This window comes from Phialemonium atrogriseum (assembly GCF_030411735.1).
Source record: "Phialemonium atrogriseum strain 8032-3 unplaced genomic scaffold QBC33scaffold_41, whole genome shotgun sequence".
Taxonomy (NCBI): domain Eukaryota; kingdom Fungi; phylum Ascomycota; class Sordariomycetes; order Cephalothecales; family Cephalothecaceae; genus Phialemonium; species Phialemonium atrogriseum.
Window position 1 is genome coordinate 63,879 of NW_026848178.1, and position 15,396 is coordinate 79,274.

At 50.8% G+C, this 15,396-nt stretch overlaps 3 protein-coding genes across 3 annotated transcripts; all 3 read right to left on the reverse strand.

The window, feature by feature from the left end:
- Positions 1-2,696: 2,696 nt before the first annotated feature.
- QBC33DRAFT_551907 (uncharacterized protein) lies at positions 2,697-3,637 on the reverse strand. Its single transcript, XM_060429243.1, has one exon. The coding sequence runs from the start codon at positions 3,423-3,425 to the stop codon at positions 2,895-2,897; it is 531 nt and encodes a 176-aa protein (XP_060278656.1). The 5' UTR covers positions 3,426-3,637; the 3' UTR covers positions 2,697-2,894.
- Positions 3,638-4,154: 517 nt separating this feature from the next.
- On the reverse strand, positions 4,155-6,063 carry QBC33DRAFT_461409 (major facilitator superfamily domain-containing protein; the record flags this gene model as incomplete). Its single annotated transcript, XM_060425030.1, has 5 exons — positions 4,155-4,382; positions 4,461-4,561; positions 4,627-5,026; positions 5,094-5,762; positions 5,833-6,063. 5 exons carry the CDS (start codon positions 6,061-6,063, stop codon positions 4,155-4,157), a joined length of 1,629 nt encoding a protein of 542 aa, XP_060278657.1.
- Positions 6,064-9,505: 3,442 nt separating this feature from the next.
- On the reverse strand, positions 9,506-10,511 carry QBC33DRAFT_519530 (uncharacterized protein; the record flags this gene model as incomplete). The annotated part of the gene is made up of 3 exons (XM_060426295.1): positions 9,506-9,957; positions 10,030-10,363; positions 10,488-10,511. 3 exons carry the CDS (start codon positions 10,509-10,511, stop codon positions 9,506-9,508), a joined length of 810 nt encoding a protein of 269 aa, XP_060278658.1.
- Positions 10,512-15,396: the final 4,885 nt, after the last annotated feature.

A 15,396-nucleotide genomic window follows, 5' to 3' on the forward strand; every position in this document is an offset into this window, starting at 1 on the left:
AGTGCTCCTTCACCTGCGCCGACGACGACTCGGAGATCTGCGGCGCTGGTTGACGCACCAACGTGTGGGTTCTCCCATTCCGTCTCCAGAGTCCATCGGCAACTTCGACTACGTTGGCTGCTACACCACCGACGACGGCAAACAGCGGTCGCTGACTGGCAGCGTTCTGTACGGTCCTGACCTCACCCTGGAGGTCTATGCCGCCTACTGCAGCTCGCATGCGTATTTCGTCGTCGAATTCGCGTCTCAGTGCTGCTGCGGGACTGAGCTCAAGACATCTGCCGAAGAGCGCCCACAAAGTGAATGGACGCTGCGGTGCGGTGGCAAACACGACTACGTCTGTGGCGATGCGGACCGGCTCCACGTCTTCTGCAACAATGATAAGCAGGGCGAGGGTTGCGACCTGCCCGCGGATATATCCCGCTTCGGTTACAAGTCGTGCTAGACAGACGAGGGGGACGCGCGATCGCTGACGAGGGCCGAGTACCGGAGCGAAGACATGACGGTGGAGAGTTGCGCAACCTTCTACGAGGACTTCAACTACTCCGGTGTCAAGCACTTGCGCGAGCGCTACTGCGGCAACGAGCTCGGCGGCGTGGCCACGCCCGAGGACGACTGCAGTGAGCTCTGTATGGGTGATGCGGAGGAGTGGTGTGGTGCCCCCAACCGGCTCAACGTCTACGTCGCCGACGCTGCCCCGACGTTGTCGGAGGCATCGTCAGCACCGGTGTCAAGTGTTCTCGTCCCGATATCCCCCGCTGTTATCACGTCGCCGACCACCGAGGATGACACGGCTGCGCCGAGCTTGGACCCAGCGCCTCCCTCCCCCCCCCCTAAACCCCCTCCACCACTCTCCAAATCCTCAACCTTCCCTTCTGCTCCTGTTACAACCTCGGCTCCAGCCACACTGCAGCCATCGGCACCTCCTTCGCCCTCCACTTCCACGCTCCCGATGCCGTAGTCAAGCCAAACAAGGACCTGGGCTCGCCGGCGATCAGGGAACATATTTTACGTACATGATATTACGTTTGCTAAATGGTAGCGTAAATAGCTTGTAAGGATTGTATCTAAACAAGAAGTTTTTTATTCTGTGTCAACTTCTGCAAATGTAATACAGTTACTTTGTATCCTTTAATTATTAGTTCTATTCTCTCCATAATGAGTATAATCGTGTCAAGGACGTGTAGTGCAACTGGTACACCAACAAACTTGACGACAAAGAAGAAGAGAAACTTATTCCCTAGCCCGAGGCGTGCGTTACCGATTCTCGAGCAGAACTGCTACACTTTCTTTTTCTCTACAGTTGGCACCTTATCCTTCCCAAGCCATCCCATCAAATATGCGACCTTGACAGCAAACGCAACCAGCAGCCCAAACATCTGTACCTTCAGCGCTGGTCTCCAGCTCCCCAAAGTCGAGGAATCTCTCCCAACCCATCACCCAGACAGCCGCACCCCAGTGAGATATGTCGCCTAGCGCCATCGCGGCGACGGTAAGGTGGATAATCTTTGGTTACGCGGCTAAACCACATGACAAGGGCGATCAGGCCGGCGACGAGCAGCATCATGTTGCCCAACTCGATGAATGCGAGCTGCACCGTGGCGGCGACGTCGTGGGCAGGACGTAGGAGAGCAGCGCGGTCGCGTGTTTTGCCGGGTCGACGATGTAGCCCTAAGCCTAGGGTAACCATTATTGGCTCGATAACGGAGAAGAAAACGCGGGGAACATGCAACTCCAGGAAGGCGTTGGAGGTTAATATATGTGGCAATACGACTGTGGACGCTGTTACGCATGCATACAGACGTGGAGGAGCTATGAAAGCATGACATTTTGATTCCTAGATTGTTCTAGTCCGTGGCAATTTGTTACGTCCTCTCCAAAGAGAAAACCTGCTTTATTCCTGCTGGATTTCTTCTATACGGCCAGGCGGATGTTTAACTAGGGAGCAACCCCAATGTCCGCCTTTGCAATTGCATGCCCTATCTAAGCAGCGCTGCTATTTGTATCACCCTTTTTCTCGGTCCCAGACCTCCTGTAGTAGACAATACCCCCCAGCGCCAAGACGGCCGCCGCGATAATCATATTCGTCCCTAAAATTAGGCAAGCAGTCAGCTTAAGATGTAACTGAGCCCGGGTGATGTGGCAGTAAACTCAACTGTTTGACGGCATGTTGGGCATTTCCGGCTTGCCTGTCTGCTCAGACATCAACAGTCTTTTTTGAGTCGCGGCAGGTCCGTGGGAGCTTTGAGGGGGGCGGAGCATTGTCGTTCTGCCGAGTATGCCCACGCGTGCCCCCGATATCATTCCGGACCTCGTCGCAGCGATGCCGAACCTCGAGAGCATCTTGGTAGTCAATAGGAGAAAGTTGCGAAACTGCAAAGGGCTTCCACTGGCTTCCACTCGGGCTAATCAGACCAAAGTGGCGTAGGGGATTGTTTTTGAAATATCTTTGATGAAGCGCTTAGTAGGAAATTCCAATGTTCTGCTGGGAATTTGTGTTCCTTTGGCCTTTTTACCTCCACAGAGATGCGTATCTCCCAGTCGTTGAGATGACGCCATTTTTCGTGCAATGTGACGTAGTGTGCATTCGTTCAACGTCATCATTCGCTATCGATGCCCTTGGGAATCTTCATCATTATATCAGCATCCTGGATTGCAGTGGGGGATTTATCGAGGCAGAATTATGGCTTGAGTGTAGTTATGCTTGTCCCTGCGGTGCTGTATTAATGATGCAGTTGCGGCCCAGTATTTGAAACCAATAGTATTTCCAATTATTCAATCAGACAACCCTATCAACCGCAGTCCCACAAATCCCGCCAGAGAGGCAATAGGGATAGAAACCAGTGCCCTAAATGTGTAAGACCAAAGTTATGGTGGGCTTGTGGAGCAGGTACTTACTCGAACCACTTCCCATTCGCCCAGAAGACGTAGGTGTCGATCGCGCAAAGGAACATGGAGCTTAAGATGAGCGTGCCCATCTCCCGGTTTCTGCCGGCTCTGCCTAGTACGAAGATGGCGAGACCGATGCTCAGGTCGCGGCCGCCGATGAAACCCATGACGCCAGGCACGTCGGCCTTTGCATACTCGAGCAACGAGCGGAATCCGAGCGTTTCGGCTGTTAGCGACGGAAACAAGATTGCACTGGCGCCGAGGGTGGCGTAGGTTGCTGCCACACATAGCCCCAACGTATTCCATGTCGACGCATTTGTGGGAGACATGGTTACAATATTATCAGAGCGGATAGTATGCCTGTCAGGCTTCTGAGGTGGGCTTGAAAGAATTGAAAAGAGGGAGGTTTGTTTATGTCGGAACCGCCGGATTTGTTTTAAGCAAATGACGGCAAGATAATTGCTCCGAGACCCGGTCAGATCTCGGCGGGCGCAGCTTTTATTGCCGACGATTGCCCCCGATGGAACGATGGACATGTATTCGTACGCATAATGGCATGTAATTACATCAATTGCGTTGATCTTACTAACACAGTTCGCATTCCAAAGCTCGGCGCCTTGGCGAGTTCTTATTAAACTGGTTGATGGAGCATTTCCTCAAGGCCAACGGCTATGCCAAAGTGGGGTATTCGACTGAGAGGACTGCTCTTCCCCTTCTCTTCTCAACATAATATAACGTAACCCTCAAAATCTTTCCAGCCAGCCTTCTTGCTCATCGCTCGCTCTAAAGATGGAGCATTCCTGGAAATATATCCCTAATTGAGACGTTGCCGATGTATTGACCTTGCTTTGTCGAGGTGGCAGCCGAAATCACGTAATTAATGGCGAGAACTGCTGGTAATTGGAAGCGGAGTATGGAGATGTATGGATAAGTAGTTAGAGTCATTGATCCGGTAGTGACAGCCGAAGAGGTCTGATACCTGGTTTCCGTCTCTAATGATGTTGCTCAGGGAGTCACCAGCGATAACCCTGGCTGTAAGAGACTCATGCTAAAGACAGGTTCTTAACTTCCTTGACTAGAACAATACATCGGGTCACAGAGGGCTGCACTGTCATAACACCTTGCATGCCCGGGCGTCTTCTGCCATTGCCACCAACCACCTTTGAGCCTGTTCTGCTTAATGCTGCCCGCACAAGCAACAAGTACAGCATAACCATGCCCCAACCTCTTCGCGTGATGGCCAGTCGTATCCAAGAATACCCAAATCAGTGGGCGAATCGGAAATCCAGCCTCTTGTTACCCTGGTCCTTGGTTGTCCTGAGGTAGTGATCCTTCTCTTCCGAGCTCATTGCGCTCCAGAGACGATCGCGTGTCTTGTTGCGGTGCATATAGTAGCACTTGACAAAGACAGTCATGAGTATGTTCCATCCGACAATGCCAAGAAGAACTTTATTCCCCCGTCTATACAAAGGTGCATCATCCGCGCGGTAAATCTGCCGTGAAACATTATTAGCACGACGCTCGCAAGGTCTCTTCGATGAGCCATGGAGATGTTGAACAAGGCGACTTACGTTGGAGGCAATGACATTAGATGCTTGACAAATCATGTTATATAATGCACTGCCTATGGTTCTTGTGCGTACAGAACCGGCGTTGCGCGATGTAAGACTGACTGTTAAAATATATTAGTTGCACAATCTCACAGGACTCGTGACAGGTTTAGTTGAGTTTGCTCACCATTGATTGAATGGATATAAGGGAAACCGATCATCAGCACCGTGATCCCATACCAGCTCCAGGGGCTTGAACCCGTCGGAAGCAGTTCCAACGCAAGGAGTAGTACCAGACACCAGAATGAATAGAAGAGGACAATGATCTGTCGGTTATTAATCTTTTCCGAGTACCAAGTCCAGAACACCAGCTGGACCAGGAAAAGAGCGTATGCTGGAATCGTCAAGAGATTGGTCTGGAAAGTGTCAAAACCAACCGCTTTCAAGTTTAGGGTGAGATATGCAGCAGGCGGGCTCGTCGGCATGAGCAAAGTGAGGCTTATCGCATAGAGCGGCCAAAGATCGTAATCCGTGAGGGAAGCCCAGAGCAACTTTGGTCCCATACCCTGGCGGTTGTGCATTCCTCCCTGCGTGAGAAATTGTTAGCCATATTCATCTGAGGACTCCTGCTGTGATGGGGACAGTGAGCCTCACCTTGCCTGGGTCGTCACGCAAAACTCGGTTGACCATAATGACCTCTTCACGCTCAGTGAACCAACCATCTTTGCCTCGAAACCAACTCGCTGTCTGTGTTGGACTGGGAGGCAGATAGAACCAGGAAAGCACCCCAATAATCGCCGTCAACACTCCCTCGAGGACAAACAACCACCTCCAGCCTTCCCAGCCGCCGACATCACGCATGTGGAGGATTCCGTAGGCAAGGAAAGCGGCAATGATATAGGTGAAGTGCGAGGAGCAATAGAACCACGCCACCCGCATTGGTAGTTCCCTGTTGGTGTAGAAATATGACAGATAGAGAAGAGCATCGGGGATGAAGCCACCCTCAACCAGACCCAGTAACGCACGGATGGTGTAGAAGCTCTTCTCGCCCGAAATGAGGCCCTGACAAATGCCGATGACGCTCCACGTAACCATCTGAATGGGGATCCAGACGTCTGGGCCGAGTTTCTTTGAGATCATTTGCGACGGTACTTCAGCCGACAAGAAGCAAAGGTAGAATATCGTCTGACCATAGTTGTACTGGTTTGTCGACAAACCGACATCCTTCAACATGCCGTCGCTCAGAGCCTGGGAGATGTTGCCACGATCAAGCTGCAGAGCAAAGAACATGAGGCAGACCCAAGAGGCGATTCGGTAATCGAGCTGGAAAAGTGGCAATTGAATTAGTGCATTGGCTAAACACGGCGTTTGCAATTGCTGGCACAAGACTTACCCTGCGAATCAGTCTTTTCTCCTCCTTTTCGGTCCATTCCGCCGTTGGGTCATATCTGTGTTTGCCTTCGTACGCTACAATTGGCTCGTACAACTCTGTCGAGCCACCAGCGGCGAACGCATCACCGGTAACATAGTTGTTGCGTCTGATGGATGGAAGCTCAAGGACCGAGTCTGGAGGGGACGCCTTCGACTCGGCCGCCGAGTGGATAGGCTCTTGCTTCTCTGACATTGTCGACGCGTCTGCAGATCAACTCTGGCTTGAAAGACACAATAATTGGTGATGGTTTGAACTTCAATTTTCATTTGCCAATTTACACCAAGACTGCCGCAAAGCTTGTCGAAAAGTTTGTTCCTTTTAACACTATCTTGACCACGTTACTCCTTACCTCGAATCCCATACGTGCAACGGGACAAGAATGATGTGACATCGACATTGTCTAGACGTGCGCATGGCATAAGATGGCGCAATGGAGAGGGGTTGTGAATATCTATATCTGATGGACATCTATCCATGCCCTGCCCGCCTTATTTGTTGCTGGTGGGCTTCCACTAGAGTGGGGTTGGACAAGACATCTCCGGACCTCCTGGACAAGACATCTCCGGAACTCCGGTGAGTAACGGCCGATATCGCCGGCATTTTATAGCGGCGGGTAGCCACCCCACGTACCGTGTCGGAGACAGAAGAAGCACGACATGCTCGGGTGGGGCCTCAGGAAAGCCGGAAAGAGGCTTCCGGGCTTTTTACCGTGGTTGTTGAGGATCTGGAAGAAGACAAGGCCTGCATAACGATTACGACATGATGCAACGAAAGGGGAAGTGGCCAGCGATACCCGACTATGGCCACCGTGACAGCGAACAAATCAGCTTCTTGTATTACTACTCTATGCAAGCTGCTGACAATATCTGACGGAATCTGCATTAGGATTGTCCACGTGGACATAGTGGTTATACGCGGTAGGCGCGGTGAGCACAATACCTGTTTGTGAAGAGCAGGTTGGGAGCAATGGCGGTTCAGGAATGAGCAGGTTGGATGGCGACATGCCGACTTCCGATACTCATCGCCACACAAACTGTTGGCTTGGCACATGGGGTTCCCTCATTGTGGATGATACCCCTGTATACACCTATCTTCCTTGGGATGTTAAATGTTATTTTTGCACGGGGGTCTCTACTTCTGGTTCAGCTGGTGACCGTAGGAAGTAGCGGTGTAACCTCCACCCTTGGTAAGATGGTTATTGCCCCGCGGAGATGTATATTGATTGCGGCATAGTCCAAGTGGCGTAGGAGAATACCAAACAAAATCCCTGTACTCTATCAGGACCAGCCCTTCTCTCGTCCCTGGTAATTCTAACCGCTTCCCCAATTTCATGTTCTACACAGCCCTGCTTGGCGCTTTTCGCCGACCTCGGTAAGGTAACTATATTTGGGATCCCGCCCGGTCTACCCACTAGCTCGGGTTTGATCCTACCCACTGGCTCGGGTTCCCCCCTCCTCTTTTCTGTCCCACATACTATGTACAGCCAGGCTGTCCTCACTCTTTGGATCTACTGGTTCTCGTTAAATCCGTCCTATGCGCGGTCAGAAGCTGAACTCGGCTAAGCTAATTGTCAAACGCGATAGAACAGCATGCTCTTGATCCCCGACCTTGGTTTCATGGTAGTTTTGGTTGGATGTTGCGACTAGCAGAATGTAATGGTATTGCGTGAGCATGTTGAAATGACAGTTGCCAAAACTGACAAACAAGGAGAAAGTGTAAAAGAGCCTCTCTCTGCCCATGACTATGCCTCTCCACGTGGGCCAAAAGAGTGGGTAGTCCCTGTCTGTGTATTCCTGTGGCGTCGACAACCATAAAGATTCGCCGCAATGGGGCATTGGATCTGCCCGTTGGGTCTTGGAGCAGTACCTCTCTTTGGATTAACCCAATGTCTCTTTCTCGGAGGCACGCCAAATGTGTACTTTGGACCCCTCTCAAGTTGTAATGTACTCTCTAGAAATGGTTGAATCAGACAGTGGCGCTCCTTACTCTGCCGCAGAAAAGGATGAGAGGTGCCGTTGTCTCACTCGTAGAGAGGAATGAAGATGACAGACTACCCGTAGTAGTTGTCGCGTTCAGCATGCAAGACGAAGATAACATGTAGTCCCTCAGACCAAGGAAGCGCGTTAAACTATGCCGCCGTGCCTTGTTCAGCTTTATTAGTTCATTTACTCTCGCGAATGCTCCACTCCTTAAATATTGCTTTTTTTTATATTGAAGAGATAAAACCTGTTACTAAAAATTGATTTGAGGTTACTCTTTCTAGCTGCAGTTGTATCCCATTTTCCAGGCTCCTGAGTTTCCATGTTTGCCACACTTTGCACCAACGATCTGGACTCAGAGGAGAACAGGAATCGTCCGTCGAATCTATTATTCGAGAGCAATACTCCCTCTAGTTCTGGCTTTGAATGGGCAGAGACAAGAAGGTTTGCTGGACGTGAATGCACCATTACCTGTCGAGGTGGACAACTAGCGAACGTCAAGATTATTGTAATGTTCTTGACAGCGATGGGGATACACGTCGTTTCGTACATTTGTGACGTGCATTCGTTGAGAAACATTGGTTTGGGTGTTGGTTGATTATTGATAGTATGTCCGGCATGGGCGGTAGCCTCAGAGGTGCCACGTGACTGCACCAGAGCCTTGGGGTTCACATTTCCTACTGCACATCCGCACATATATACTGGACTAAGAGCTTATTCTTTCACGTACGACCATACCCAGTGGAGAACTCGGGATCCCGTCCGCTCTCCCATAGATAAGCCACTGAGGGCCGGATCAGTAGTTGGGTCGGTGACGACCAGCGAATCCCCGGTGTTGTACGTTTTTTTTTTTTTGCTTCTCGTCTTATTACTTTTTGGATCTCCTGTCTTTTGTGGTCTTGTTTCTTATTTTCAGTTTGATACGTTATCTTTCATGGGATTGTCAAGGTAGGGGTGGTAAATCGAGGTGGTAATTATTTGTCTCCTCGGTTGCAATTTAGGTACCTCCTAGCACAACGTCTGACGACATTATCGTGTTGCAAATCTCAAATCTTCTCATCATAAACAACCTGTGCTTGATTTCCAAGATTATGTGACGGGCATCTAGACAGAGATATAGAATGATACCCTCCTGATACTAAGCAACAGAGCTAGGACGAAGAAATACATCGCTGATCCACTTCTGGAAAGGCCGCTCTATCTAGCGCGCAAGCTTGCGCAACACAGCAACAATAGTAAACAAGCCGGCAATGCTTCCTGTATCGCCAACAGACATCTCAGTCAGGATATCCTGTCGATAGCTGTTAGTCTGGTAAAAGTAGACGAGAAAGTTGGCAGAGGCACTCACAATCGAATCACCCGATCAACAGCAAACGACAACTTCCACTCATGCTCCACAATCAGCAACAGCGGAAGAGTAATGACCTTAGAGGGGCCACCTCCTGTCGTTGTCATCGTCGTCGTCAATGCAATAACCCCTCCTCCTCCCTCGCTCCCCCTCGCCCTCGCCCGACCAGGAAATCCCCCATCCTCTGATGCCACGCCGCCGTCCACACAGCCAGCTGCGCGCGCCCTTCCTCCACCAACCCGCTCGTCGTCTTGGTCTCGGCGCTGAGAGCGACAGGCGCGTACCTTAGCGCCACATACGTAGCAGTCTAGTTAACCATGTCCATCCCAGGCGGGTGGCCCGTGACAGCGGCGCGGATCGCGGCCTCCACGTCGTCGCGCGGGGTCAGCGTGAAGGCGAAGTCGACGCGCTTGGAGTCGGCCGCTAGGACTTCCTTGGTGCGCTGCCGCCACAAGGGGATGATGGCCTTGGAGACGGACACGGAGGTTACAGGCTCGATCTTGATGTGGGATGGGAGGGCTAGCTGGAAGAGCGGGCCGTGGACGAGGACGTTCCATGCGGATTCGTGCCGGTTCAGCCGTCTGCAGTTGTCAGCGACGGTTTTGAGGTGGACAAGGGCGTCAAGTTCGGCGATGTGTACCAAGAAAGGCAGGGTGGCGTCTTGTCTCTGCTGACGACGTTCTTCATATGAGGGAAGATTTGGCGCATCGCCATCGTCACCGTCATTGTCATTCTCGTTGTCTTCGTCACCACCGCGGTCTCCCGCATCCCGTACATTATTCTTCCGTCCAAGGTTCTGCTCCTGCTATGCTTGTGGAGTCTGGCTGTGACGAGTCTGCATGCTCTTCTTCTCTTCCCATGTCATATCCTGGAACCAATGATCTGGTAGCCTGCGCTTTGCGACACACTCGATATCCTCGCGAATCGTGGGAGGCATGAAGTGCTGGTGGTTGACGGTGATATTGTAAATGCTTCGGTACAGCATTTGTATGTCGGCAGGCAGTTGTTTGCTCGCGTTCTCTGCTAGGGCGGGAATTCGAATGGGCTTTTTGAGTCGGTCGAGACTGTTGGTGGTTTTCACCGGGCTTGTCGAACGCCGGGACTTGTCGAACGCCGGGACTTGTCGGTCGTGCTTGTTGTGGTCCCACTCGGTGTCGAAGACCGTCTAGTCGAAGGGGATGATGGTCTTAGGACGGGCGGCTGGATTCGAAAAGCAAGAGCACCCTGAGATTGGCGATCGGATGTTGGTGTCTTGTCCATGTTTTCCATCATTGTCTCATCATTGATACCGACAAAAGGGTCATCCAGGCCATCGTAAGGGTAGTTCGGTCGCTCTCTCTTCCCCGGTGATTCCCGACCGGCAACGTAGTAACTTGATCTCGATGACGGAGACGAGGTTGGCATAGGAGTGGCTGCGGAATGGAAGTCGGTAGGCCAGAAAACGGCTTCTGGAGGTGCAACTGCGGGTGCGACAGAGGGTGCGGCTGCGACAATGTTGTGGAGCCAATCCTCAATATATAAAGAGAGTGCAGTCTCTTCTGAAAACATTTGTAGCCAGACACTGGAAGATTTTAAGGCGCTGACATTGTCTGGCAACATTTCGTTTCTGCCCTTGTTATTCGGTTTGTTTTTGCGTTTGTTTTGCTTTTTTTTGTTCTAATTAGAGGCTTGTCGCCGAGCGACAGTCTCGTTTTCCGCGCACTTCTACTCAGGGGGAAATTAAACAATCCCCGACCTTCCCGCGTGCCCTACTTTACGCTGGGCCTGGGAGCGTCAGGGAAGTGTAAAGTATTTCGGCTTCAAAGGGGTGTATTCGGCTTTAAAATCGGGGCCGCCAGGCTGAGGGAAACCTTCGAGCAAGTGCGCAATCCCACCAAAACAAACAAGATCCATTCTGTTCAGTGACTATTGAGAAATGGAGAAAGCCAATTGAGGGGAATCGATTGGTGATGATTGCATTCTAGTATGACAATTTCCCGCCAAGCTGACTTGTCCCGTCAAGCTGACTTGACTTTGTCGACAATGACGAGCCCAACCATGAACCGCAAGCCCTCCTTACCCGTTATCGAGCCAAACGAGCCACCATAGCGGAGGAATAAGGTTGGCGCTAAAGCAAGATACGTTTTTAGAGCCGCGGGATTAGACCACAGGCACAGCCCTTGGCAAAGGGCCAGAGCTGCTTGTTTAAATAGTCAAGGTAGTCTATTGTTGCTGATGGAGCTGAGATACCAAAGAGCTGTCGGGCTGGATATTTGCGGCTTTGATCGTACCATGGCCATCATGCTTGGCGTACAACAGGAATAGACATGCACTGCCTCAAGTAACAGACTGCGCCCACCGACTCTACGTGACCCTCCTTGTCCCGGGTTTTAATGCACCACAAATCCCTGCCTAACACATCCCAAGTCCTGCCTCCGCTTCACCAGCGTCGCAATTCTAGCAGGATAGCTCCGCAGGGCTCTTTACGTTTGGGTTTACAGCGCGCTGGGACATGCACTAGGTTCTCTTAAATGGGCAAGATGGACACGTCCTTCTTGTCGTATCTGACAGGTCAGGCATCCCACGTGGTTACAGCATGCGTAAGGCTGTCGAGCCCGTGTGACCATGATCGAGAAGCTTAAAGGCATACACTCCTGGTCTAGAAAGTTCCGGCTTTATCAGAACATGCAGCGATAGAGGCACATGCATATCCTCATAAGAAAGTGGTGACTCTCGACGGCTGAACGAGCTCTACAGGGGAAAAAACGCAATGCTCCAAAATGCTGCCAAGAAAGGGGAGAGGGTGGGTCACGAGGCACAAAGCCACTCTCCTCTGCACTTGCAAAAACGCGCCGACAGGACGGGTCCTTGCTGTCTGCTTGGATGACGACAAGGACGTCACCATAAGCGTCGAAGACAACAACGGCGCGGAGCAGGAGCGCATAAGCAACCCCGCGAGACGTATTTGGGGCCGCCTTCAGCACTGACAAGACGCGACCGCCTCAGTTTGACCCTCGCTACATCTGCACAATCCCGCCTTCAAAGCCCCTCCACGGGTTCATACAGGCATGATGCACGATAGGTTAAGTCCAATTCAACGCGAGTCTCTTCCGACATGCAGTCCGCAGCATTAAACACTCCAAATTTCGTCACGTAGACAAATTAAGTTTTAAATATACGAACGTTGACTCTCCCGTTAGACGTCGAAGAAGGTAGGTCATGGTCTAGACTATCATCGGCTTTCTCGGTCCCACAGCCGGTCTTCCCGGTTGCCACGGAATCCTGAAGATTTCGATAGGTGAAGATCTTTGCACTAGAAGGCGAAGACGGTCCACATGCCAGCCTACACAAAAGGGGTCCACTAAGCAACCTTCGTAGCGACAGATATGGCTATTATTGGATGAAAACAGCAGCAGCTATATCGCCAAATATTTAATAGTCTGTCGATTCCCTCGGCTAACCAAACCACCAGTTTGACAAAGAAACCACTCATCCTTGGGGTGTCAACGCCCCCCCCCCCCGCAGCCAGACCATATTTCATTACGCACTTAACAGGTAAACTAATCGTGAGCTTGGGGTTCAAGAAAATTCCTTGGTATTTATTTTACCTGTAGTAGGGAATATATTACATTCCAAGAAGAAGCAAAAACCTGTCTCAAAAAACTACCCTTTCTCTCTATCCCTGCAAGGGCGCGCATTTATGGCAGTACCAAGATGGGCCATAATACCCAAGTTCCGCCTTGCGAGTAGCGCCACGCCAAGGCTGATCAAAGAAGTCAGAAAGTATTCATTAAAAAGTTGATAGGATATCGAATTGACAAGTGCTTACATCACCAGTGTTGTAGTTCTGAACCGCAGCCGCAACCTTGTCACAGTTTGGGACTTCGACCCCAAAGTGGTCTGGCAAGTAAGAAGGGCGATTCGAGAATTGCTCTGCCGCACGACGGTGGACCATCTCGTCGCAGAGATCCCACCGTACAAAATGGGATTCTGTACGCTGGCAATCTCGAAGTGGGTGGCCAGGAGGGCCCTTGCCGGGGTGGAATTTGCAGAACTGGATTGTGCAAGCGCACCGCTCGACATAGAAGATGAGTTTGCACATTTTGAGCAAAAGGATTTCGGGAGCAAAGGATTGTGCGAGCGCAGATTTTTGTAGGCGGAGGTCTTTGTAGGCGAAAGCCAAGTAGGGAAATCGAGAAAGTAAAGAGTGCTCTGTGATGAGTTGAGAGGTGAGGTTAAAGGAGTTGAAGAATAAAGCGTGGGGAGAGCAGGTTTTATACTAGAGACAGAGGTTGAGAGGGGTTAAAAACGTGTTAGTGAGTACCAACCTGTAGCTACAAATATCGTGTGCGAATCACTTCCGTGTGGATATCGTGTCTGAATGACACTCGTTTCCGACTCACAGCCGTGTGCGAATCGCATTTTGTGTGTGAACATATTTATTCGTCTGCAAATCTGCAAATCACACCCCATCTCTAAATCACACCTATGTAATTACACCTGTGTATCGATTACACTTGTTGGATCACACCTGTCATAATCATACTAGAGTTTGAATGACCAACTATTGTAAATTAACCAGCGCCGAGCCAGCATGGCCACTGAGTCATGCTATTTCTAGTCAGACTAGCTAAGTCAGCGCGTATTCCAGTAGAAACAGGTGACTAGCAGGTTTCGCGTAGTAGGCCTCAGTACTGATAGCAATACTAGATGCGGCGTGCTAAAGTCATATGGTATGATTGTAACCCTCCGTATCTTCGTGGTTATCCACGCAAGATTGATGTTGGGATTGATGGCAATGTGTGACACGTTGTTGATTATTATCTACTCCTGGAATTTTCTGACACAGAATGTCACGGTCACCTTCCTGCCCTTGGACGCCCCCTCGCCTATGCCCTCGTGTAAACCCTCTCCCTCATCGAGAACACCCTCGACATCAGATTAAGCAAAGTCGAGTCTTCTACAGGGTCTCTCCTGGCACTAGCATGCGCCCTTTCAATATGATAGAGTTCGTCATCCTCTTAGCCACGCTCTGCCTAGGATTCACTATCGTGATAGTATTTGTAGTTACTCTTAACCACGTCTATCTCGTAAGTACATCATCCCCACCTCCATGTTCTTGTCACCATTCGCAACCTGTATCGCAACCCCATTGTCAAACACATGCAGCTTCCCATCCGCATGCATCAAGTCGACCGTCAGCTGCTTCAGGCGCATGGTTCTAAAGTCGCCAACACCACCCCATCACTGGGTGTTGGCTCCAGAGCCAGTTCGAGCCTGGTTGGCATCAATGTCCATGATCTTCTGTAGATAAACAACAGCTTCTTAGCTATGATCAGACACACCATCCTGTCGATATCAACGATTTACACCTCCACCTCCTTGACTAAGTTTGGTGACAAACTCAGCCTCAGTTCCCAGACCAAAGTCGACAAGAACAGCCCCTCACACGGGTGAGTAAAGAGTGTTCGCAGGTTTCACGCCATTGTGTAGGATCCCGCGGTTGCGGATGAAACACAAACGCCCGCCATGTCTGCGAGAATCCGCTCCGCGTCGTCGGCATCATCGGTAAAGAACCCTGCCGAGTCTCGCCACTGTAGGACCTTGTCTAGAGACGGGGCGTTAACATTCTCTAGGTAGAAGCTCAAAAAGCGGGCGTTGGCTGAGTGGAGACGCACACAAGAAATCTGTAGTGAGCCGTGTTAGAATGTTGTGACCAAACATCCAACAAGACGTAGTTCTTGTCCTCTTGGCAATGATATCAAGAAAACCTAAATACAAATCGAGGAATAGGGCAGCCGCTAAGACCCAGCAGGCTATTTTGACAACAAGAAGTGACTCACACTCTGCGAGAGCCAGGAATGTATTTGAGTCTTGCAAAGGCACATCTCTACAGTCAGGATGAGTTGGTTCCTTATGCCCTAATGTCTACCGGTTCGTCCTTCATTGCTGAATGAGAGGCGGTATAGACAAGGGAGCGCCCAGTCAAAGCAATGTACTCAGCCCAGGTTACACAATAGTCCTCTCCATTGGCGCCAAAGACCTGCGCTGTCTAGCCACTCGTAACTTACAAGCGGATGGTTGATGTTTTCGATAAGTGGAGACAACTGCAGAGATTGGAAGATAACTGTGGCCCGGTTGTTGCAATTCTATCCCCTCGGGCGCTTGACCGACTCCGCCGTCTTGATAGGCTCCTGGGACAAGTCTTGACGTCGTCGC